The sequence below is a fragment of the Primulina huaijiensis genome, chromosome 6, assembly GCF_012295235.1.
Source record: "Primulina huaijiensis isolate GDHJ02 chromosome 6, ASM1229523v2, whole genome shotgun sequence".
Lineage (NCBI taxonomy): Eukaryota > Viridiplantae > Streptophyta > Magnoliopsida > Lamiales > Gesneriaceae > Primulina > Primulina huaijiensis.
Window position 1 is genome coordinate 95,867 of NC_133311.1, and position 23,914 is coordinate 119,780.

Consider the following 23,914-nt stretch of genomic DNA (forward strand, 5'->3'; position numbering starts at 1 on the left):
AACTCGGGTGGTATGATGTACTTTCCCTTTTCTTTGCCACCCCTACAACTCGATCTGACTCCGATCATTTGTGATATGTATTAATATGAAATTGAAGTAATTATGAAAATAAATCAACAATTGACAATAAAACCAATAATCGAGACTTGATATTTCGAGAATCAAGAAAGAATTGTAAATTAAGATTGAGACAAAATTGTGTGAAGAAAATGAAAGGGGTGGAGGGTATTTATTACAGAAAAATCGAAAAACAAAATTGCAACTGTCCGCTCATTGGTCTGGGTCGATTGTTGTGCAACAGCTATGTCATCAACGGCCACAAAATCGTGTCCGTGATTTCAAATGCAATAATTTTTCAAAAAATTTATTGTCCGACCCGTACAACCTAGCGGGTCATGTGTTTTTTCTCATAAACCGTAACCAGACCTCCTTAGAGCAGTTTCGATAACGGTTTCGGGTCAACGCTTAACCGCACCTTTGAACGTGGTTCGCTCCGGTTCGGATCCGGGTCTGAGGGCCTGGTATACTTGAATAGATAGAATGGAACGAAAACGAAAAGTTGACCAAGGTTTTAGATTGGGGTTAGTCAGGGTTTAAGAACAATCCTTTACATCGCAGCAGCGAAAACTTCATGAGGGGCACGGAGCAAAGCCACCGGGAGCTACGCCGCGGGCACTACCTCGGAGAAATATCGGCCCTCTGTCTTCTAAACCTCCCTCCTCATCTCTCCTCGAGCCCTTTCCTCCTTGCCGGTTGTTCCCTCAACACTTGTGCTTAGACTTATTCTCACTGTTATCTTTCAAATGGATTCTGATTAACTTATACGATTTCTTTGCTGCAGGAACCGGTTCTCAGATCCTGGTGTATGACCTGGTGGATAGAAAGGTAACAAAGTCGTTTGAAGTCTTCCAAGGAATTCGCGTTCATGGAATCTCGCTGGACCCTGGTCACGAACAGTTGGCGGACTCTAATATCTCTTTTCGAATCGCTATATTTGGGGAAAGGAGAGTGAGAATTTTTACGTTGCAAATTGGATCAGATAATCCTCGTCAACCATTTCTAAATATGCAGCTTGATTTTGTTCACTCGCTTCCAAAATTTGGTCACTGGGTCTTGGATGTCTGCTTCTTGAAGGTGTAGTTACTTTTACATTCATAAAGGAAGTTTTTTTTTGTAATCACAAAAGGTTTTAGTTTTCGCATATGGAATTGGCTAGTTCTGAGAGTTTTATCAGAATGTAAATTCAACCATATACGATGAAACTTCAGGAAACAAGCAGAGAGAACAGTCAAATATAAATAGTAATTGGGTCATGTAACCCAGTAACTAACCAGCTAAGTCAATAATTACAGCTCATCAGTTATGCTACTACATTGTTAATTCTAATACTGCCCCGCAAGATGGAGTGTGGATATCTTTGACACTCACATTGGCTAGTAGTAGAATGAGCACTGCCAAAGATAATGGCTTGGTAAATGCATCTGCTAATCATGGTTCGCCGGAACGGTTGCGGTGTTTGGAACGGCAACAACCGTTCCAGTTCCAATGTTATGTTGCGGAACGGTTGCGGAACGGTTGTATAAAAAAATTAATAAATTCAAAAAATTGGTAAAAAAATTTAAATATAAATTACATCATACTAAAAAATAAAATATATGAAGTTATTATAAATTAATATATCAATACAAAACTATTTTACAATAATAGCACAATAAGAAATACACAATAAAAATTATAACATACCAAAGCTAATACCATGAAGAGTGACGCGGAGGAGTGAAATCATTGTTATATTCTTCATTAGTATCTCGTAGATTAAATTGATTTCGAACATTTGGATATTGACGTGATTGTCCATAGGGATATTGATTAGATTGAGATGACGAAAGATCATTAGAATGAGATGACTGATTTTGTAATAGTGTTTCGTCATGAGTCATGACGATTATAGTATCTGAATCCACGATACACAGTAGAACTATCAGCTGTACTTGAAGATCTATACTCGGGACCATGATGTCCAACACCACGCCATATAGATGATGAAGATTCATTGTATCTATCACCAATATATTGAGACGACCCATAATCAAATCCACGATGTCTAATTCCATGTGTACCAAATGTTGAAAAATCAAATGATCTATCAAAAGAATCGTGTCTAGAATTATAATTACCCTGATATCCATATCCACCTGATTGATATCCAGTCGGATGATCTTTTTTGTCTTTTTTTATGTAGTGCAATCAGTGTCATGTCTCACTTCTTCTTTCCAACTTTCCACTTCAATCATCTTCTTCTCCATCAACAAAAACAAAACTCATGTCCATGTGAAAGTTGAAAATTCGAATTTTCCGTTCCGCTCGTCCGTTCCGTTCCACATCGCCGTTAGATCTCCGCTAAAAAGGCGAAGAACAGCGCTACAAAACAATCACCGATTTGCCCTGGAACTTTGGAACGGCGGTCACCGTTCCCGTTCCGGCCGCGTCACGGCCGTTCCGGCGAACCATGCTGCTAATTGATATCGTGAGCGGATGCTCATGAGTTTGATGATCCCATATGTAACATTGTCCATGATGAAATGACAATCGTTTTATACAAGCTAAGTGCGTTCGGGAAATGTGGATTTGAGGCAATATGAAATAGCAGCTTGATTGTCACAATATATATGAGCTGGAGCATAGATGTTGATGTAAATTTTGTGCAGAAGCTAGTGAAGCCATATTAATTCAGCATTAAGGGTGGCCGTGGGCCCATGGTGTGACATTCAGCTTTGTTGGATCATGGATGATCTAGCAGTGTTGGATTGCTTCTTTGCCTTCCAAGAGATTAAAGATTCACGAAAGAATGCACATAATCCAATGGTAGACATTTGAGTGAAAAGACATGAACGCCAATCAGCATAAAAAAAACTATAGTTGCAATGTAGAGAAAGCAGAAAAGAGTAAACCTTGACCAGGGCGTTGGTTGAGATATCGTAGAAGCTGGAACGCAAACCGAAGATGAGATTTACGTGAGTGCACAAAAAATGACTTAACTTGTGAACCACATACATGATGTTTGGCCTAGTTAATGTAAGATATATGAGGTACTTTAAATTCAAAAGCGTATGTGAGCAATTATCCCCTCAAGCTAAATTGTATATGTTTATCAAGCCTTGTTTGGAAATCAAGTCTTCGAATAATAGAGAGCTTTTGTAAAGATATCAACAAACTGTTACTTAGTAGGATGTAACTATGGCTCATGATTCTTGCCTCAACCTTTTCACTTATGAAATGACGATCAATCCCAATGTGCTTTGTTCGATCATGATGAACCAGATTTTTAGCGATGCTTATTGCTGCTTGATTGTCACACATAATTCCATCGATTGATGTCTTCCCAATTGTAATTCCTTGAGTAGTCTTTCGAGCCACATTTCTTCGTAAATCCCTTGAACTAAAGCTCAAAATTCTGTTTCTGCACTACTTCGAGCAACTACAAATTGTTTCTTGCTTCGCTAGGTTACTAAATTTCGCCACACAAACGTGCAATAGCCAGAAGTGAAATTCCTATGACCAGGATAACCAACCTGAAGAAGTGAGTGAAATTCTTTATTGTTTTTATTCAAAGACAGTCCGTACAACTCTAATTTAAAGACATAGATTACAACAAATAAGAAAGATAACCTATCAAATCTCCTGAAAACAAAAATAATCTAATATACATATATAAGGAATTATCGGCCCATATTCTCAAGATTTGATGGGAGAATGATTTGTTAATGAAACATTCTCAATATCCTACGTTCCCCCTCAAGCTGGGCTGTAAATCTTGATTAAGCCTAGCTTGGAGCTCAAATCTTCAAAATTCATCCTTGGAAGTGCCTTAGTTAGGATGTCGGCAGTTTGAAGACTAGTAGAAAGATATATTAACTTGATTATTCCTTCCTCCATCTTCTCTATCTTCTCTTTTATGAAACGACAATCAATTTCAACATGCTTCATCCTATCATGATGCACTGGGTTCTTTACAATTCTAATAGTTGACTGATTGTCATAGAACAACTTCATAGGTTCGTCAACAAACATTTTAGTTCATTCATAAGTCTTTGTAGCCACATCCCTTCACATATGCCGAGTATCAATGCTCGAAATTCAGCTTCAGCGCTACTTCTTGATACAACCGGCTGTTTCTTGCTACACCAAGTAACTAAATTTCCCCAAACATACGTCTATATCTAGAAGTTGACCTTCTATCCACCGTTGATCCATTCCAATCAGCATTGCTGTATAATTTGATGTCCTTGTCGGCTGATTTTCGAAAGTATAATTCTTTTTCCAAGTGTTAGCTTCAAGTATCTGAGGATCCTATAAGTTGCCTCCATGTGCTCTTCATTTGGATTATTCATAAATTTACTTACCAAGCTTAAAATAATAAGTTATAACAGGCCTCGTGTGAGTTAAGTATACGAGTCTGTCCACAAGTTTTTGAAAGCTCCCTTTATCAACTGGTGCACATTTTTCTTTGGTTCCTAGTTTCCTCGTTGAGTCCACAGGAGTGTCTGCTGGTTTGCACCCAAGCATTCCTGTTTCATCTAGAAGATCCAAAGTATATTTTCGTGGGGAAACAAAAATTCCTGATTGTGACTGATCTATTTCCATCCCTAGGAAATATCTAAGGCTCCCCAAGTCCTTGATTTCAAACTCTTTGGCTTTGAGAGTACTTATCTCTTGCACATGATCCTATGTTAAAATAATGTCATCCACATATACGATGAGGATAGGAATTTTCACATGTGGTGAGTGTTTAGCAAAGAGGGTATCATCTGCCTGACATTGCTTGTACCCATACTACTTGATCACTCTTGTAAATATGTCAAACCAGGCCCTTGGGGATTGTTTAAGTCCATATGATGACCGTTTCAGCTTGCAAACCTTGTTGGTTGTGGCTTGATACTCAAATCCAGGGGGAATGCTCGTGTAAACTTCTTCCGCAAGGTCTCTATTGAGGAATGCGTTCTTGACATCTATTTGATGTAGTGACCAATCTAAATTTGCAGCGAGAGATAGGGGAACTCTAACTGTATGTAGTTTGGCTACCCGGGCAAACGTTTCTTCATAATCAATTCCGTAGGTTTGGGTTGGGTAGTGTCATCGTTGGGAACATCTAAGTCACTGATATCCCAAAACTGATGTTCCTGTGTGAATTGTTATCTCCCTGAATGTCAGATTTGGGAAAGTACTGTTGATTTTCAAAGAAGTTAGCATCCATTGTAGAATTTTCTTGTAATTGGAGAATAACATTTGTATCCCTTTTGATTTGAAGAATAGCCCAATAAACTACACTTAATGGCTCTAGGATCTAGCTTTCTCCGATGATGACTATGGATATGAACAAAAGAGGAACAACCAAATACTTTGGGAGGAAGAGATGATACGAGATCTGTATTAAGTTGTCTTTTAAGTAGGACTTGACAAGGGGTCTGGAATTTTAGGACTCGGGAAGGTATTTTGTTAATAAGATAGGCTGCAGTGAGAATGGCTTCTCCCCAAAAATTTTTCGGTACATGTGTGGAAAACATGAGAGATCGAGCCATGTCCAAAAGGTGTCGTTTTTTTCTCTCGGTCACGTGAGCTTAGGTGAACAATACCTTGACTTGTGAGATAATCCCTGAGGATGGATGCAAAATATTCCCTGACATTATCCATTTTCAGAATTTGTACTTTAGTGGGGAATTAACTTTGAATCATAGTATTGAATTTCTGAAATATCGGACCCCCCTTAGGTTTTTCTTTCATTAAGAACACCCATGTCAGCCTGGTGTGATCATCTATAAAGGTTATGAATCACCGAGATCCGGAAATGTTTTTTATTTTTTTATTTTTTTTATTTTTTTATCTTAGAAGGTCCCCATACGCCACTGTGGATTAATGCAAAGGGCTATAATTCTTCGTAAGGTAGGTTAGGATAAGAATTTCGAACATGTTTAGCAAATTGACAAATCACACAATGAAACTCATTCAGATTCTTATCATTGAAAAGAGATGGAAAAAGTTTCTCGAGATACATGAAATTGTGATGTCCTAACCTATAATGTCATAACATGAAATCGTTCTCCCCTTTTTGGAAAATAGAAGTTTGATCTTGACTAACAGACACTAGATAATTAGGGTTATGACTTTTCCCTTTGGAAGAATTGTTTGCCTCAAGTAGATAGAGCCCCGAGCATTCTTTAGCATTTCCAATCACCTTCCCTGAATCAAAGACCTGGAATTCACCAGATTTTGGAGAAAATTTAGCAATGCAAGTGGGGTCCTGTGTGAGTCTACTAACAGATTTTTTTTTGATCAGAAACTAAGATTTATTATAATATTAAACGAGTTTACAAATTTAGTGGATGAGCGGTCCACATTGCACAACATCAAAATTCAAACTCGACAGTAGAAGTCCTATAGCATTTTATCACAAATTTGCTAACAATAAAGAAAACTCCAATCTCTAACAATGTCCGAGACCGTCATATGCTGAAACTGTGGTAAAACGATCGTCCAACTAGCCACTCTGAATTTGATCTTCTCCCATAGTTCTTCCCACGAGTCATCTCTATCCCTGAAAATTCTATTGTTGCGCTCCATCCAGATTGACCAGAAGATGCAATGGACAACTATGTACCAAAATTTATGAAGTTCCTTCCCCTTTAGGAATCCCGGTTCCATGAGAAACATGTCTTTCGATCCGCTTGGGAATGTCCACTCGAATCGAAGTTGATGCATAACTTTGATCCATATTCTAGTCGTATATGAACAATGCAACAAAATATGATCTTTGTTTCCCCGGTTTCCTTGCATAGAGTACACCACTGGGTGATAATACACTGCCCGGCCTTCGTTTCTGCACTGCATCACAAGTATGCAATTTTCCCAAAGCCACAATCCAAGAAAACACCTTTACCTTTAGTGGGATTGGTACTTGCCAGATGTTAAGATAGTATGGAAAATCACGAGATGAGTTGACTGAGAAAAAATATTGATAGAGAGATGAGACCGAAAAAGCACCAGACGGATCTCCTAACCAAACCCGAATGTCCACTAACCCCACGCAAAACCTAACTGAGTCTAAGACACCTAAAAGATCACTGAACTCTCCCAACTCTATGTTGTTTAATCCTCTTTTGAACCTCACATCCCACTGAAAGTTAGATACACCCTGAGAGTCATCGACTGAATAAAAGTGATTGATTGGTTTGTTAGTCGACAATGAAAGACGGAAAAGATTAGGAAAACACTCTTTGAAGGGCAACAATCCTACCCACCTATCCTCCCAGAAGCGGAGGAAATTCCCCCTCTTAAGCACCGTGCCAATCAACTGATGACAAGTCGAGTAAGAACGAGAGATAAACTTCCATGGGCTTCTCAAAGTGGAGTTCCTCGCCAACCTTATGTCGCTTCCATTTCCTTGAATCCCATAAATGCTTGCCAAAACTTTTTTCCACAAAGATTCTTGCTCCACTGCGCATCTCCACCACCATTTACCTAAAAGGGCCAAATTTCTCAACCGTATGTTACCCAAACCAAGACCTCCCCTCTCTTTCGGCTTGCACACTTGTTCCCAACTAACAACATGGGAGTGCCTCTCCCCATCGGGTCCATCCCACAAAAAGTCCCTCATCAATTTTTCCATAAGTTGTGCGACTCGATTAGGTACCTTGAAAAGGGGGATAAAATAGGTCGGCATGGCACTTAGTACAGATTTAATCAATGTCAACCGACCTTCTCTTGATAGAAATGACTTTTTCCAACTTGCCAATTTTTTTGCCATTTTTGAAACAACGGGTTCCCAGAAATCCATTTTCATCGGGTTACCTCCCAGAGGTGCCCCAAGATACTTAATCGGCCATTGCTCCTTCTTGCACCCAATTGTTCTTGCCATCCTGTCAACATCCTCATCCGGGTAGTTCACACCCAAAATTGAGGTTTTTTCGAAGTAAATTTTAAGTCCCGATTTCCTGCAAAACACTTTCAATATCTCAACCGCTTCCATCAAATGGCTTTCAGATTGTACAAGGAAGAGCGTATCATCTGCAAACTGGATGTGCGAAATTTCGATTTTATCCCTCCCAACCACGAGTCCTCTTACAACATTATCCGCCTTGGCGTTATCTACCAACCGCCCCAATCCATCAATCACTAAATTAAATAAGAAAAGAGATAATGGGTCTCCTTGTCTGAGTCCTCTTTCCCCTTTAAACTTCCCTCGTGTTCTTCTGTTGATGAATATCGAGAACGAGACATTAGAGATGCAACCCTTAATCCACTTCCTCCATTTTTCTCCAAACCCTTTCTTTTTAAGCACAAAATCAACAAATCTCCAGTCTACATTATCATAAGCTTTTTCCAAATCAACTTTCAATATCCAGCCTTTTTTCTTTTTCCTTCTATACTCCTCCACAACTTCGTTGGCGATTAGGCAACAGTCAGTTATCTGTCTTCCTTTTATGAATGCGCATTGACTTTCCGCTATTGTGTCACTCATTACCACCTTCAATCTGTTTGTCAAAACTTTTGCCAAAATCTTGTATAAACTCGTTGTCAGACTGATTGGTCTAAAGTCTCTAATCTTCATCGCTTCTTGTTTCTTTGGTATAAGGCAGATATAGTTTTCATTCGTAGATCCATTGACAATTCCTCCCTCAAAGAATTCATCGAATACTTTCATAAGATCCGTTTTAACTGTTTCCCAATTCCTCTGGTAGAACGCCAATGTAAAACCATCCGGCCCCGGTGCTTTGAATCCATCGCAATCAAGCACCGCTCCTCTGATCTCCTCTTCCGAAAAATTCACCTCCAATTGTTCTGCCTCGACTGAATCAATTGGCCTCCACTCCAACCCCTCAATACCCGTACCGTCACCTTCCGATGCCCTATATAGATGTTTGTAAAAACCAACGATTTTGTTCTCAATATCTTCTTCTTCTAAAACCACCGACCCATCCTCCAACTCTATCTTATCGATCATTGCTCTATTCCTTCGACCAGTCAACAATGAGTGGAAAAACTTAGTGTTTTGGTCCCCTTCTTTGAGCCATTTCACTTTAGCTTTTTGACTCTCCATTTGAAATTTTCGGATGTATAAAGTTTCCAGCTCACATCTAGCCTTTCTTCGGTGCTCTTGTAAGTTGGCAGACCAATTTCCTTCCGCCTCGCTTTCGTCCAACTGCGCAATTTTGTTTTGCAACTCCGAAATTCTGATATTCACATCACCGAAGACCTCAATGTTCCATTTTTGACTTTTATTTTTATTTCTTTGAGTTTACTCATGAATCTATAACCCTCCCATCCGTGCGTGCTATCTGTATTCTACCATGCTGCAACTTCCTCTTTGAATTTGTGGTGCAACAACCAAGCATTCTCGAACCTGAACGGTGAAGGACCCCATCTCAATTTCGCAGTGTCCAACAAAATGGGGTGGTGATCCGATGTAATTCTTGGTAGCACCGTCTGTCTGAACGAATGGAAGATGTCTTTCCAACCCCCTGATATGAAAAACCTATCGAGTCTGCAACATATTGGATTAGCCCGTAAGTTTGACCAAGTAAACTTAGCATTCAGTAGAGGAGGGTCGTGCAGATCCAATTCCTCTATTAGATTGTCAAAGCAGTACATACTTGTGGTATACGAAGTGCTATTCATTTTTTCGCTCAAGTTTCGAACAACATTAAAATCTCCTCCTACGCACCACCTATCTCCACAAATGGAATTCAGACCCGCTAATTCATCCCAAAATAAATCTCTTTGTCTTGGCTTGCATGGGCCGTACACTGTTGTGAACCACCAATTGATGTCATCTTTCCACTTGATTTCAATAGACACTGAGAAATTCCCGAGCAAATTGTCATTTACGAGGACCACTCTAGGATCCCACATCACTAGAATTCCCCCAGATCTTCCTTCCGCTGGTAAACTGACCCAATCTACGAATCTTGATTTCCACAAACTTGCAACGAAATAACGATCAACCACAATTTTCTTAGTCTCTAGGACCACAACGATGTCTGGATTTTCCTTTCTAATAACCTTTCGTACTAATTCCCTTCTTCTCGAGGACCCTCCACCCCTAATGTTCCACGAGCATATCTTCATATCAACCTGTTTGTTCCATTCGAACTCGAACCTTTCTCATAATTGATCCCCCATTTAAGCCTACTCAATTCTTTGCTTAAGCTGCCCGAAGTCTGTTTGTATTCCTTCTTCGAAATGTACTCTGATCCCACATCCCTAGTTTCCTTTTCATCCCTAAAACTGACCTCCAATACCTTTCTTTTGGAAGCTTCACTCTCGGAACCCGACTTGTCAAGTATGTTTGATTGCACTCTTCCTAACAACCCACTAGAAAACCCCAGAGCAGAGAAAGACGCGGGAAGAAGAGCGTGAAGTTTGAAAGAATGATTAAGACTCGATGAATGGAAACAAGAAAGTACCTTACCCACTAGAGGTTTAGTGTTTTCAAGAAAAGATGGCTCTGAGATGGGCGTATTTTCTTCTTCCTGTGTGAACATTTCATGAATCTCCACTTCATCTGTATCGGTAGTATCCTTGAGTTCTTCTTGAGACGATATTTCGCTTCCATCTTCCGAATAATGAAAATTATCGTCCCTAAGGTCGTCTTGTTGATCATCAAAATTATAATCCTCTTCATCATCAAGATCAATATCCCCTATCTTGCTCAAATCCTCCCTGTTCAGTTCATCCCCGTTCAACCCCCGACTTCATTTAACACCACATCCTCGATGATTGATTTGTTATTCCTTCTGCCGTAGGCTTGTCCGTAGGGTGGCAGCAGCTTGTTTGGATCGGTTACAGGTTTATGAGAGTTCTTGTCCTCATTTTCTTTGATGGAGACTGATTGAATTGGAGAATGTCTGAAGTCCTCTATATTTTTTGGTACAATTCTTTTTAAAATTTTCTCTACCTTCCTTCCCATCCGCTGATTAGTCGACAGTGAATTTTCTGATAACCCTGCTTTTGATGAATTTGAAGGCGAAATCCTTTGCTCTTCTCCCATCTTACCCTTGTGACAGCAAGTAGACTCCCCCATATCTTCGATGGTTCTGGGAATATTGGGATTTCCCCACCCTGCCGCCTTAGGCTTGCCATTAATCAATACTTGGGCGTAGGTTTGTTTAGTGTACGATTCGTACGCCTTAAGATCGAAGGAATCAACGGTAATTGTAAGGTTCGAGCATTCCCCGTTTAAGAGTATAGGCAATCTGTTCTGAATAAACCCTTCTCTAGTTCCTTTGACCTTTATCTTGGCTGCCCCTAGTTGTCGGAATGATAATGTATCATTGCTGATCTCCACCAATCCCCCGCATCGATCCCCAATAGCTTTGAAGTTATCTAGCGTCCATAAATTCCAAGATAATCCAGAGATCCTGATCCAACTATTGCAACACTTATAAGCCGTGTCAGCTGAGTTGATATTAGGACTCCATTCTTCAAAAGCTAAGGAAACTCCATTGTCAAAGAATCCTCGTTTCAATTGAGCAAAATAGGATAATTCCTTCAGACTTGCCGGCCACCATACTGCTTTGTTATCCTGGAACGGATAAATTTTGATCCTCTTCTTGACATCCTTACTTAAAACCGTTGCAATCTGTTCCCATGAGACATTAGCTCTTCCTTTAGTGACAATGAGGGCCTCTTTCCAGTTCCTTTCGATGCAATTCCTTCCACCGTCCTGAGCGATCTTCTTCAAGCCTCGGCAGTACTTCCCTTCTTCACGAGTTGTTTGGTCCATCCTCTGAGCATTCCCCACCAATAATTTATTAAGGATATTTGAAATTCTTAGCCACCCTTGGGAGTTTATCCCGCTTGGCACGATGATGATCTGTTTCCTCCCCAGCGAGTTAAACCTTGAGATCTCTAGGAATCGGCCTCTCCTATTAGCAAATCTCTATAGAGTGACAAGCGCATTTCTCCCTCTGTACCGAGAGAAGTCCGAGCATGATTTGGAATTAAGTATGAAGTTCTTGATTTTTGAGTTGAGCCAACCAGCCTCCTCCCGATCTAAGTCCAGTAAATAGCTTGCATTCCTTGTTCTTTCCAAGCACCGAATTGAAGAGCCTCCGTTAACCATCCTAAACGAGAACACTTTAAACTCAATCTTGACTGCTTCCTCTTTATCGAGTTGCTTGAGTCTGCTTGCCATTAGTTCTCTGGTCTTGACTTGCAAATGTGGAGGTACTATAATGGAAAATGAATGTCGACCACTAGTGAGATCTACCGGATCCGAAGAGGTCGTGAATCCCAGCCTGTTATCTATCGATTAGCGCAGCATGTGTAGAACGACGATGGAGATTTGAAATTTGAAATTTGAATTTTGAGATTTGAAAAAGGGCCCGCCGACGGCCGGCGGCCGGCGCCGGTATCGGTAGAAGATTTAGTCGATAAAACTTAGGCGGTTAAAAATCTGGGTGCTCGGAAGAAGAACCCGAGTGGATTAGGGCTCAAGGAGGGAGAGAGCATTTTGAATAATTCTCTCTCTAAACACATGCGAAATAAAAGTGAGTCTACTAACAGATAGTAAATTGCAATTCAATTCAGGCACCAAAAGGACAGCTTAAGTGTAAAATCCTTTGAGATTATCACTGCACCAGTTCTAATTACTTTGGAGAATGATCCTTCTGCGATACTGATTGTTTTATTCTCATGGCAAGGGCTGAAATTAATGAGAATATCTCTATCTCCAGTCATGTGATCTGAAGCTCCCGAGTCTACAATCCAAGAATTCAGCTTATTCCTCTTGACACTTAGGGCATTCAAGAAATTACTTTTTTGTGCTAATGACCCAGTCCCAATATTTTGAGTAGAATTGGCTGTCTGAGATTGATTGATCATCTGCTTCAAAATCTCAAGCTGCTCTTTGATTAAACTCGGTGGATGCTGAATCCTCTTCCTTTACTGCAGTATTGCCATGGTTTTGTGGGCGTGGAGGTTTCCAATTCGCTGGCTTCCTATGAATTTTCCAGAAATTTTCAATTGTGTGGTTTGGCTTCTCGCAACGTTCACGATACTGGCGTTCCTTCTTTTTGCATTTGTCTTGACTGTAATTTTTAGTGACACGAGCAGCCAGGGCAGAATTTTCCGGCTGCGAATTAATGGCAGGATTCCCAAGCATCACTTTCTTTCTACTTTCCTCTCTGCGGACCTCTGAAAATGCTTCTTGCAGGCTCATTTGTTGTTTCATTCCTTGAATCCTTCCACAAACGTCATCAAGATTTTTTTTGAGCCCAAATAGAAATTTGTAGTCTTGCTTCTTCTCAACAATCTGCTGATATGTTTTGCTATCATCAGGACATTTCCATGAGTGCTTTTCATACATGTCAACCTGCTGCCAATAGCGAGCGAGAGTATTAAAATATTGGGTCAATCACCTTGCCATAGATCATGAAGGACACTCTCTACTTCAAATAATGCTGAGGTATTTTCTTTATTTGAGTAGGTTTCCTTCACTGCATCCCAGATTTCTTTTGCTGTACTCCTGTACCACAGAGAAGAAAGTTTTCTCCTGTTTTGTTGGTCATGAAATTAATTAACCATGACATAACCATGCTGTTTTCTGCTTTCCAGATCTTGAACTTCGGGTCATCCGCCTTTGGACGAGCCGTTGGCCCAGATAAGTAGTCTTCTTTGCCTTTTCCACATACAAGCATCATTACTGATCGAGACCAATGGATATAGTTATTTCCATTAAGTTTCTGGCCAGTAATGAGAATTTGAACGCTGTCTTGAGTTCCACTCGAGTTGGAGACAGTGGAGTCTTGAGGAGAGGTGACATTGGAGTTTGATGAAGAACTTGACATTCCGAATTTCACCATAGGAACAATCGGTACGCAGATTGTATAACCTCTCTGATACCATGAAGAAGTAAATGAAATTCTTTATTCTTCTTTATTCGAAGGCAATTTGTACAACTCTAATTTAAAGACAAATATTACAACAAATAAGGAATGATAACCTATCAAATCTCCTAGAAACAGAAATAACCTAATATACATATATAAGAAATCAACTTCCCATATACTCAAGATTTGATGGGAGACTAATTTGTTAATGAAATTTTCTCAATATCCTACAGGACCTACACAACCCAATCAGGGGCAAAGCCAAGATCTTGTTTCAGTGTAGCCAACAATATACTATAATTAATAAAGCAAAAAAAGGGCATTGGTTAATCCACAACCATAAATAATGTATCATAAGGTTCGAACACAAGCTACATATGGCCAGAATCACCCATCAGTTGATGGGAAATGCCATAAAATTACGAAGAACTCGTAAAGAACCCAAAATTAAAATAAAATTTGATAAAAAAATATAAACTCTATAGTCGAAAATATACACGAATTCGTTCCCGAAAGCAAAAAAGACACAATTTAAAAACAATCGAATTATCGTAAAAACATTGAAAGAAAAAGCGAACTTAAATTTTTTTGAATGTATGGATTTTGTAGAAAATATGGAAGATGAAACTGTAAGTAATTTGAATTGGAATGCATGTTGATCAAAGCATATGAAGTTCGTGACTTATGAGGAGAAAACACTATACAAAAGGTTACAGACTCACTATCTAAGCAGTAATAGCAGGTAAAAATTTAAAGATTTGAGTCTAAAATTTGGGTCAATAAATTATTATGGAAATTTTTTTTGTTGTTTTTCAACTTTTTTGGGTTTAAAGTGGGGAACTAGACATGTAATATTAGCAGATAAAAATTCAAAATTGCGAGTCTAAAAATTATAATGTATATATATGTGTGTGTGTGTGTGTGTGTGTGTTTGGGCCTGAGCTAGCTCCGCTCATTAACCAAATCAGCATCTCTGTTAATTGTGATATTTCCGGTGTAGTTTTTTCTGAAGAGTAGTCTTTGTCCTGGGGTCTTTTTTAGATATCCCAACCAATATTTGGAACCTTTCCTTGTGTACTCTTGATCACCATTCGCTTCTCCAAGGTTATGATTGGGATCAGTTAGAGTAGAAGCAAGTTTACGTGCTAATTAATTGGTTTCCTTCAAGAGGTCAACCACATACTTCTCTTGGGAGATGAAGATACCTGCCAAGATCGAGCTACTTCTATCACATGGATGTATTTCAACCTCCCTAAATCCTTAATCTCATATTCCTTTACCAAGCAGTTTTTCTAACCTCCTTTTATTTCTCATCGTTTCCAGTAACGATTATGTTATCAACATATACCGGAAAGTCAGCAACTTCCCTTGAATCCGTGTGTTTGATAAATTGATAACCTTGACTCTATTTATATCAGATATTTGATCATTGCCTTTCCACAACCAGCCAAAGCAATATCTCCGAGTTTGCTTGAATTCTTATAATGCCTCGTTTTCAGTATGCAAACCTTGTTTCCTTTGATCTCTTCTCCAAATCCTAGTGTAATCTCCATGTATGTCTCTTCCTATAAGTCATCATGAAGGAAAAACATTCTTCACATCAAACTCGGATGTAAATCCAAGTTGAAAAAGTTTAAAACATTCTTCACATGAAGGAAAAACATTCTTCACATCAATCTTTGGAACATCCGTTTTAAAAGACATCTCGTTAACCTTGCTGGAAGCCTCTTCTTCTTCTTATTTGTCAGCTTCATTAGTATCGTCACAGAATATACACGAACATCGCCGGAAATTCTGTCAGAGCCTTCGATTTCTTGTGCTGTACCTTCGACAGGATTTTGCTGTTTTAGGAACAATGTACGCATCAAACTGACGGAACTTGGTCTCTGGGCTGGCAGCAAGGGATGAGGTGATAAAGCTTGAACATAAAGTGTTTACATTGAGGCTGGGGAATGGGGGCAGCTCGGTTTGGTGGGCTGAAAGAACTAGGAGATCTAACTACATGATGGATTTCGATCGTGAGGAGGCAAGATGGCTAAGTTCGAGACTCAAGGATTTCATCAACAATACCTAGTCAAGCGTGGATTTTCATCGATATAGGGGAAAGAAGGCGTTATTCACAGCACAGAGAATTAACAACAAACGTGGAAGCTTTGTTGAAGTGAACAAATTCGACTCGAGGGGCCGAAAGCAAATTACAATAGTGCCGAGCGGTTTCAAATCAATGGGATGGAAGAGTATATCGGAGGCTTTGGGAAGGTTGCTGTCAGGGAGCCATTCAAGAAGGGATCATCAGCCTTATGTACAACATGGACACAACACCTACAAAAGAAACACAAAGGCACATGAAGATAGAACAGCCCGTACGGATGCTAAACAAGGACCATTGGAAGACAAAGAAGACATTGACAGGGTAAAAACAGACTTGAGGTGGCATGAGGCACTCATTGTTACAAAAAATGGGGCGAATATTACTTGGGAATTGATTCAAAAAGTCCTTGGAAAACCTTCAAACAAACTAGTCGAACTATTGCCATTTCAAGCAAACAAAGCAGTGTGGTGGCCATCAAATGCAGATGAATATACATAATTTTTGAAGCACAAAAGAGGATTCTTCGACGGTGGGGTGTCTTTGATTTTCGAAGAATGGAGGCCGGATATTAACACTAGAGATTCGGTAGACAGGAGCTGCAACAGTTGGCTTAGTATATATGGTTACCGTGGAATCTATGGTCAAGGGACACCTTCTCAGTTATTGGGAATCAATGTGGGGGCTTGTTGGACATCAACAAGAATACACTGAAATTTCGTGACCTTGAAGCAGCCAAGATAAAGGTGAAGGGCACTGCCGGAGGATTCATTAATAACAGGATGAAGATTCAGCTGAGAGAAGGAAGCTTAGATATCAGAATTCGGGTAGATTCCTTTGACTCAAAAGCTTATGAGCAGTACGAGCGTCAAACTTATGCTCAAGTACTGGTGAATGGCAAGAAAACAGTGGCGGGTTGGGGAAACACAAATATTCAAAGACAGATGATGAGGAATGAGGCGCAAACAAAAAGTGCTACTGCAGGTAAGAAAATTGCTTAGACCCTGAAGGAAAAAACAGGTAACGACGATGTCACTGGAATAAATATGCTTTGCACGCAGGGGACTCCTTTGGTAAGGGAACAAAAGCAACGTCTTGCAACAATTAATGAGACAGTGGGTACAAACTTGGAAGGAAAAGTATCGAACATAATGGGGAAAGTGGTACCAAAAGATGTACAGCAATTCAATCACTCACCGATCCATTCTATGAGTGCAAAGGAGACTGTGGACAAAAATGATTCAGGGGGCAGGAGAGACAAGTGCTTAAGGGTGCCTACTTATGGGAAGGTTTATAGCAGAAGACCCAAAGATACTGAGAGAATACTCGGCGATGTAAAAGTTGATGAAGAACTCTTTGGTAATGAAGATGGCCTAGGGTTGGGGATTAATGAATTAGATGACAGTGTAGAAGCAGAATTTGATGATTCCAGCGACGATTTATTGCAGAATGAGCTTGATGTTTCAGATTCGGATAGTCAAGTTTCCTTCCCATCAGAGGAATCAATTAATATTGTAGAGGATGATGCGGTTTTGAAGGGGTTGTTCTCACCGTCGAAGGAGACTACGCATAACATTGAGCCAATTACACGAGTTTACGAGGAACCTAATGTGGGAAAGGTACTAACCGGTAATCATTCCTCTTTTCTTAATCATTCATTTTCTTTACATTCTATATTACCTTCGTCCTTCACAGTGTTGGGGTTGTCTAGTGGTTTCATATGAGGAGGGGAAGTGAAGGTAGATGACTCGCCGGGTAACGAGAGAGAGATTTCCAAACGGGAGAACATGGATAAAAATTCTGTTGCTGTTGACCAAAGTAGGGAATGGATACAGATGGAAATTGTTGGGATGAGGTGAAGAAGTCAACCGGAATTTTACGAAGAGAACTAAGCAGGTTGAAGTGGGGAATCAACTATGAGAGATGCTCAACCTCGAAGGGCTCCTTATCTTTGTTATGAAAATATGCTCTTCGAATATAAGGGAAGGAGGGGCGACAAAAAAGGGGGAGGTGCTTCGTACTGTCATTCGAAAGGAATCCCCGGATTTAGTGGTTATTTTGGAAACTAAGCAAGATTTGGTTGATAAAAGATTTGTGTCCAGTTTGTGGAAATCCAGATTTGTTGATTGGGTTTATTTGCCTTCGATTGGGAGGTCGGGGGGTATACTCGTTATGTGGGACCCGAGGGTGGTGGTGGTGAGCAACAATATGATAGGGAATTTTTCGGTGTCTGTTGAGATCTGTGGGATTGAAGAGAACAAGTGGTGGTTTTCTGCCATCTATGGACCAGTGAAACCAAGAGAAAGAGAAATGTTATGGGATGAACTAGCGGGATTGAGCTCTATTTGTGGTGCAAATTGGTGCCTGGGAGGGGACTTCAACGTGGTCAGAAATGCAGGAGAAAAACTGAATAGTAATTCCATTACTACGAGCATGTTGTGTTTTAACAGATTGATAGAGGATTTGGAACTTCATGACCCTCCACTTTTGAATGCAAATAATATGGGTGGTCAGGGGTGGGAAGGGTATAAGTTTATGATCAAACTGAAAAGAATTAAAGTGGAGGCTTCAAAATGGAATCGTGATGTTTTTGGAGATGTGGGTGTTAGGTACAAGGAATTGACAACATTGATAAAGAGACTGGATTTGTTAGAGTCGGAGGGAGGGTGGTCGGAAGCTTTACATGAGGAAAGAAGGACATTAAGGTGCGAGTTGGAAACATTGTCACTTTCAAAATTTAGAATGGAAAAACAGAGATCGAAAATTAAATGGTTAAAGGAAGGGAACCAGAATTCGAGATTCTTTCACTCACTCTTGACAAACAGAAGGAACAAAACAACGATAGATAAACTGCAGTTGGAGGACGGGACTATGATTACGGAGGAGAGACAGATTGAGGAGCATATAATCAATTTTTATAGGAATCTGTACAGAAAATCAGCCGGGGTTGGTGTAGGTGGGATCGATGGAGTGGAGTGGTGTCTTTTAAATTTGATGGAGGCGGAGGAGTTGGAGATTGCTTTTTCAGAGGAAGAGATTAGAAAAGCAGTGTTTGACTGTGATGGTGATAAAGCGCCAGGGCCGGATGGATTCACATTGGCTTTCTTTCAACATAATTGGGATACGGTTAAAGCAGACCTGATGAAAGTGTTTGATGAATTTTATGGGGGAGGGGTGGTTAATGACATTACAAACGAAACATATATTTGCCTGATCCCAAAGAAACACGAGGCAATTACGGTAAAGGATTTCAGACCTATTAGTTTGACGACGAGTTTATACAAGATATTGGCCAAAGTGTTGACTAGTAGACTTAAGAAAGTATTGGATAAAACTGTCAAGGAGAACCAATGTGCCTTTATTAAGGTGAGACAGATTCTGGATTGTTGCCTAATTGCGAATGAGGTGGTTGAGGACTATCGAAGGAAACATAAGAAATGATGGATCCTTAAAGTAGATTTGGAAAAAGCATATGACAATTTAGATTGGGGATTTCTGGATTATGTCTTGCATATGAAAGGGTTTGGGGAAAGATGGAGGAGGTGGATTATGGGTTGTGTTTCGAGTGTGTCTTTTTCGATTTTCATTAATGGAAGGCCGGGGGGAAAATTCAAGGGAGAGCGAGGACTTCGACAGGGGGATCCATTATCCCCTTTCTTCTTTAATTTAGTGGTTGATGTTGTGGGAAGATTGGTAGATAAGGCTAGGGGATTAAACGAAATAAAAGGACTTGAAATAGGGAGGAGGAAATTGGAGATCTCGCATATTCAGTTTGCGGATGATACATTGTTTTTGGTTCTGTCGAAGAGGCACATTATTGCATTAGTGGATATACTTAACTGCTTCGAGAATCAATCGGGATTGAAAATAAATTTGGAAAAAAGTGTGGTGTTGGGAATTAATTTTCCGGAAGATGAAGTTGATGCCTTGGCAAACGACATTGGATGTAAAAAAGATATTTGGCCAATAAAGTACCTCGGGGTTCCATTGGGAGGTAATCCCACAAAATTTAACTTTTGGGAACCGGTGTTATCAAAAATGGCAAGAAAATTAGCTTCATGGAAAAAAGCCTTCCTGTCAAGGGGGGACGGCTAGTTCTGATACAGTCAGTGTTGAGCACTTTGCCATCTTATTTCATGTCCTTATTTAGAGTGCCAGGACGGGTGGAGAAGTTGATGGAAAAGTTGATGAGGGATTTTCTGTGGGATGGGGCAGACGGTGACACGCATTGTCATGTTGTGGAATGGAAACAGGTCACTAAACCGAAGGACAGAGGCGGATTGGGTGTGGGGAATATCTGTTTAAGAAATAGAGCATTGTTGGGGAAATGGTGGTGGAGAGGATCGGTGGAAAGAGAGCCGTTGTGGAAAAAAGTTATAACAAGCATTTATGGTCTCCAAGATAATGGGTGGGATGCAGGGTTTGCAGGGAACACAACATTTAGAAGCCCGTGGAAATTTATCTCTCGATCTTACCCGGTTTTTCTTCTATTGGTTGGGGCGGTGTTAAGAGAGGGTAATGTAATTCGGTTTTGGGAAGATGTTTGAAAGGGGGGGAGTCGTTTAGAGAGCGTTTTCCGTCTATTTTTAGGATTTGCTCCACTACTAATAAACCAATCAACAGCTTCTTGGTATCGCATTCTAGTGGACTCAATCATACCTTTCATTGGGACATCCGTTTTAGAAGACAGCTAAATGAGGTCGAAGTGGGTGAGTTCACTAACCTTTTAGGGGTTTTAGACTCGGTTAGATTAGAGAGGGGAGTGGGGGATTTTAGAGTCTGGTTGAGAGATCATTCAGGTCAGTTTTCTGTTCGATCCTTTTATAATTTTTTCTTTCCTTTCTCATCTTTATCTTATTTCCTTACTTCGAAAAAATCTGGAAAGTACCGATCCCTCATAAAGTTCAGGTTTTTGCGTGGATTGTGGCTCTGGGAAAACTCCCCACTTGTGATTCGATTCAAAGAAGGTGGCCTCTATGTATGTTATGCCCTCATTGGTGCACCTTATGTAAGAAGCGAGAAGAAAATCAGGATCACTTGTTGGTGCATTGCTCTTTCTCAAAAGATATTTGGACAAAAGTTCTGCGTGAGTTGGGTTTTCAATGGGTACTTCCGAGGAAGGCGGCAGATATGATCATCATGGAGTCGGGGGGAGTTCCAAGCAGAAAATTTATGAGCTTCTGGCACGTTGTCATACACTGTACGCTTTGGTCTATATGGTTAGAAAGAAATAAAAGAATATTTCAAGAGGATACGGAGACAGCAGAGGAAGTCTGGGATAAGATCAAGTTCAGGGTTGCGAGTTGGACAATAAATATTAAAGATTTTCAACATCTGCCTATTTCTGATTTGATTAGGGATTGGAAATATGTATGGGTATGATGTTAGTAGGCTAGTACTTTCTAAGTTGTGGTACTTTTCCTCGTGCGGATCACTTATCCGCTAGTATTGTAAAACTTTATTTATTAATAATATCAAGTTTCTTATAAAAAAAAAACCCTCACTATATTCATCTTAGCTACCGATGAAAATGTCTTTTGATAGTGCACTCCATTGGTTTGTATATAGCCATTAACAACCAACCTCGTCTGTTATCCCTTTGGTGGCCTGTCTGATCCGTAATTCGGTTCAAACATCAATTTGCATCCCACTGCAGTTTTATTTTGTGGCAGCTCCACGATTTCCCAAGTTCTGTGAATCTCAAGTGCCTCCATCTCTACTTTCATAGCTTCTCTCAACTTCTCATCAGATAAAGCCTCAGATAAGGTATTAGGAATTCGGATGTCGTTTAAGTTGGCCAAGAAACTTTTGTTAGATGGAGAAAACCTGTGGAAAACACTGATTTGGTCAACGGATACCTTGGATGTTTAGTGCAATCTCGTCCCTTTTCTTAGGGCATTGGCGAAATTATAATCAGATGAAGAAGAAATCGAATTTGTGTATACCTCATTTTCATGAGTAGGAGTTGAGTTTCGGGTTGGAACATTATGAGATTCTGGATCTCTCTTTCTCGAGTACACCTGTGCATACCTCCTAGTGTCAAGCATGTCATTGGTAGGGACTGTTTCAACTGTTCGGGGTTAGGTTATTGTGGGGATATTTCGGGCTACAAGGATGGTTCTTGTGAAGGTAAACTGGACTGAGATGAGTATGGGAGATGGGTATGTCAAGGAAGAATAAGTCTTCAGCTTTATCTTCCCCAATAGAGTTAGATCCCCCCTGATGATTAGGTTGATAGAAAAAAATTTGGCCCATCTCAAGTGTAACATCAGCAGTGGTGTAAAATTTTCAGGTAGGTGGGTGATAGCATTTGTAGCCTTTTTGCGTCGGAGAACACCAAACAATGACACATTTGATTGTTCAGGGATCTAATTTACCTCTGTTGTGGTTAGACACATGAACAAAACCAGGACAACCAAAGACTCGAGGAGTGACAATATTTTTGGTTCAAATATTAGGTTAAAACTAAAAAATAATTTGCATAGGGGTTTGATTGCCCCAGGTTTTGAATAATGTGGGTTGCAGTAAGGACAACTTCCCTCAGTTTAATTTTGGAACTTGGTTTGGAACAGCAAAGCACGCGTTGAGATCCTTTATTCCTCCGTATATTTGTCACAAGATTGTGATGGTCCGTAATCACTAAGCTCTTCTCATAACGCTTTCAATTTCGAAAAATACCCACGGACAGAATCTTGATGAAGATTGGTTAGTTCTCTGCGTAATTGAAATACATGTGGTTCGGTGCTATGCTGAAATCGATCCCTAAGATCGATCCAAATGTCCACAGTAGATTCTGTGAATGTGATGCTGGTGGAAATCTCCTTGGACACTGAATTCAACATCCATGGTATCATGACATTGTTGTTCGTGATCCAAGAAGAAGAGCAACATCAGTTCCTTCAGGCTTCTTCGCTGATCCATCTATAAACCCTATCTTGTTTTTAACTGGGTCTGCATAATTTTCACTCATAAGAAGCTGTGGATGAGGATTGACCCTAGGCTGTCTGAGTGATGGAGGAAATAGGGACCTGGTGGATCATCATCACGGTTTTGCCATTGGAGGAGCTTGAAGAGCTGGTATTCGTCAGCTCCTGACATTTTGACTGCAGAATTGATTGAAGAAAAATTCAATAATCAATCAATGATAATCTAACTGATCGGAGTGATGTTAATTCCTGTTGATAATTGATACAATGTCAAATTATAAATTCGACCATATTTGATTAAAATTCAGGAAACCAGGAGAGAGAAAAATTCATTCATTGATGTTAATCTCTTGAAGAAGAAGTCAGTTATGTCCGACTGTCAATTATAAATACTAATTGGGTCATATAACCAGCTAACTAGCCAACTAAGCAAATATTTACAACTCATTATTTATGCTAACATATTTTTAATTCTAACAAGCTTTGATTCTACTAGGATACTGCAACTTCAAGCTCGGTGACATCCTATCTTGCCGTTGGGTGTAGTGACAACTCTTTGCACCTGTGGGATATTTTAAGAGTTGATATACTTTTTGAAGTTGAGTGCTCAGGTTAGTTGGTTAAAATATTTTTCTTATTTTTGAAATATAGTTACAATATATGGATATTCCAAAAAAGTTGAAACATCTGCTTTACTATTCAAACAAAGAGGCATAACGAAAGGATATTTAGAAGCTACACATTTGATTAAGAAAGCTAATAAATCCTTATTGTTTTTAAGTTTCTTAACATAATACTTTTTAGATTCACTTAACTCTTTTCTCTAACCATTTGAATTATAGAGAGGTGCCTGTTGTTTTCCATGCGAATGATGGGGAACGAAATTGAATCTCTCCTTATTGCATCTGGTACGATCTTCAATGAGGTATCTTACCTTCCTTTTCCTCATCCTTATATTCTGACCATGAACTCCTCTCTGTGAAAGCGACAACATGCATTTCCTCATGTTCAGA

The 23,914-nt window shown here is 39.8% G+C and overlaps 1 protein-coding gene across 6 annotated transcripts in view; it reads left to right on the forward strand.

The window, feature by feature from the left end:
- The first annotated feature begins 552 nt into the window (after positions 1–552).
- The window catches only part of LOC140978933 (uncharacterized), a 52,268-nt gene continuing 28,906 nt past the window's right edge, over positions 553–23,914 (forward strand). For 5 of the 6 annotated variants that reach the window (XM_073444166.1, XM_073444168.1, XM_073444169.1 and 2 more), the window contains exons 1-4: positions 553–752; positions 842–1,134; positions 23,398–23,512; positions 23,744–23,826. In XM_073444166.1, the coding sequence (XP_073300267.1) occupies positions 632–752; positions 842–1,134; positions 23,398–23,512; positions 23,744–23,826 (612 nt within the window). In that variant the 5' untranslated portion in view covers positions 553–631. Of the gene's footprint in view, positions 753–841; positions 1,135–13,740; positions 13,871–23,397; positions 23,513–23,743; positions 23,827–23,914 lie in introns of those variants that run through there. The other variant, XM_073444172.1, reaches the window with a different exon arrangement.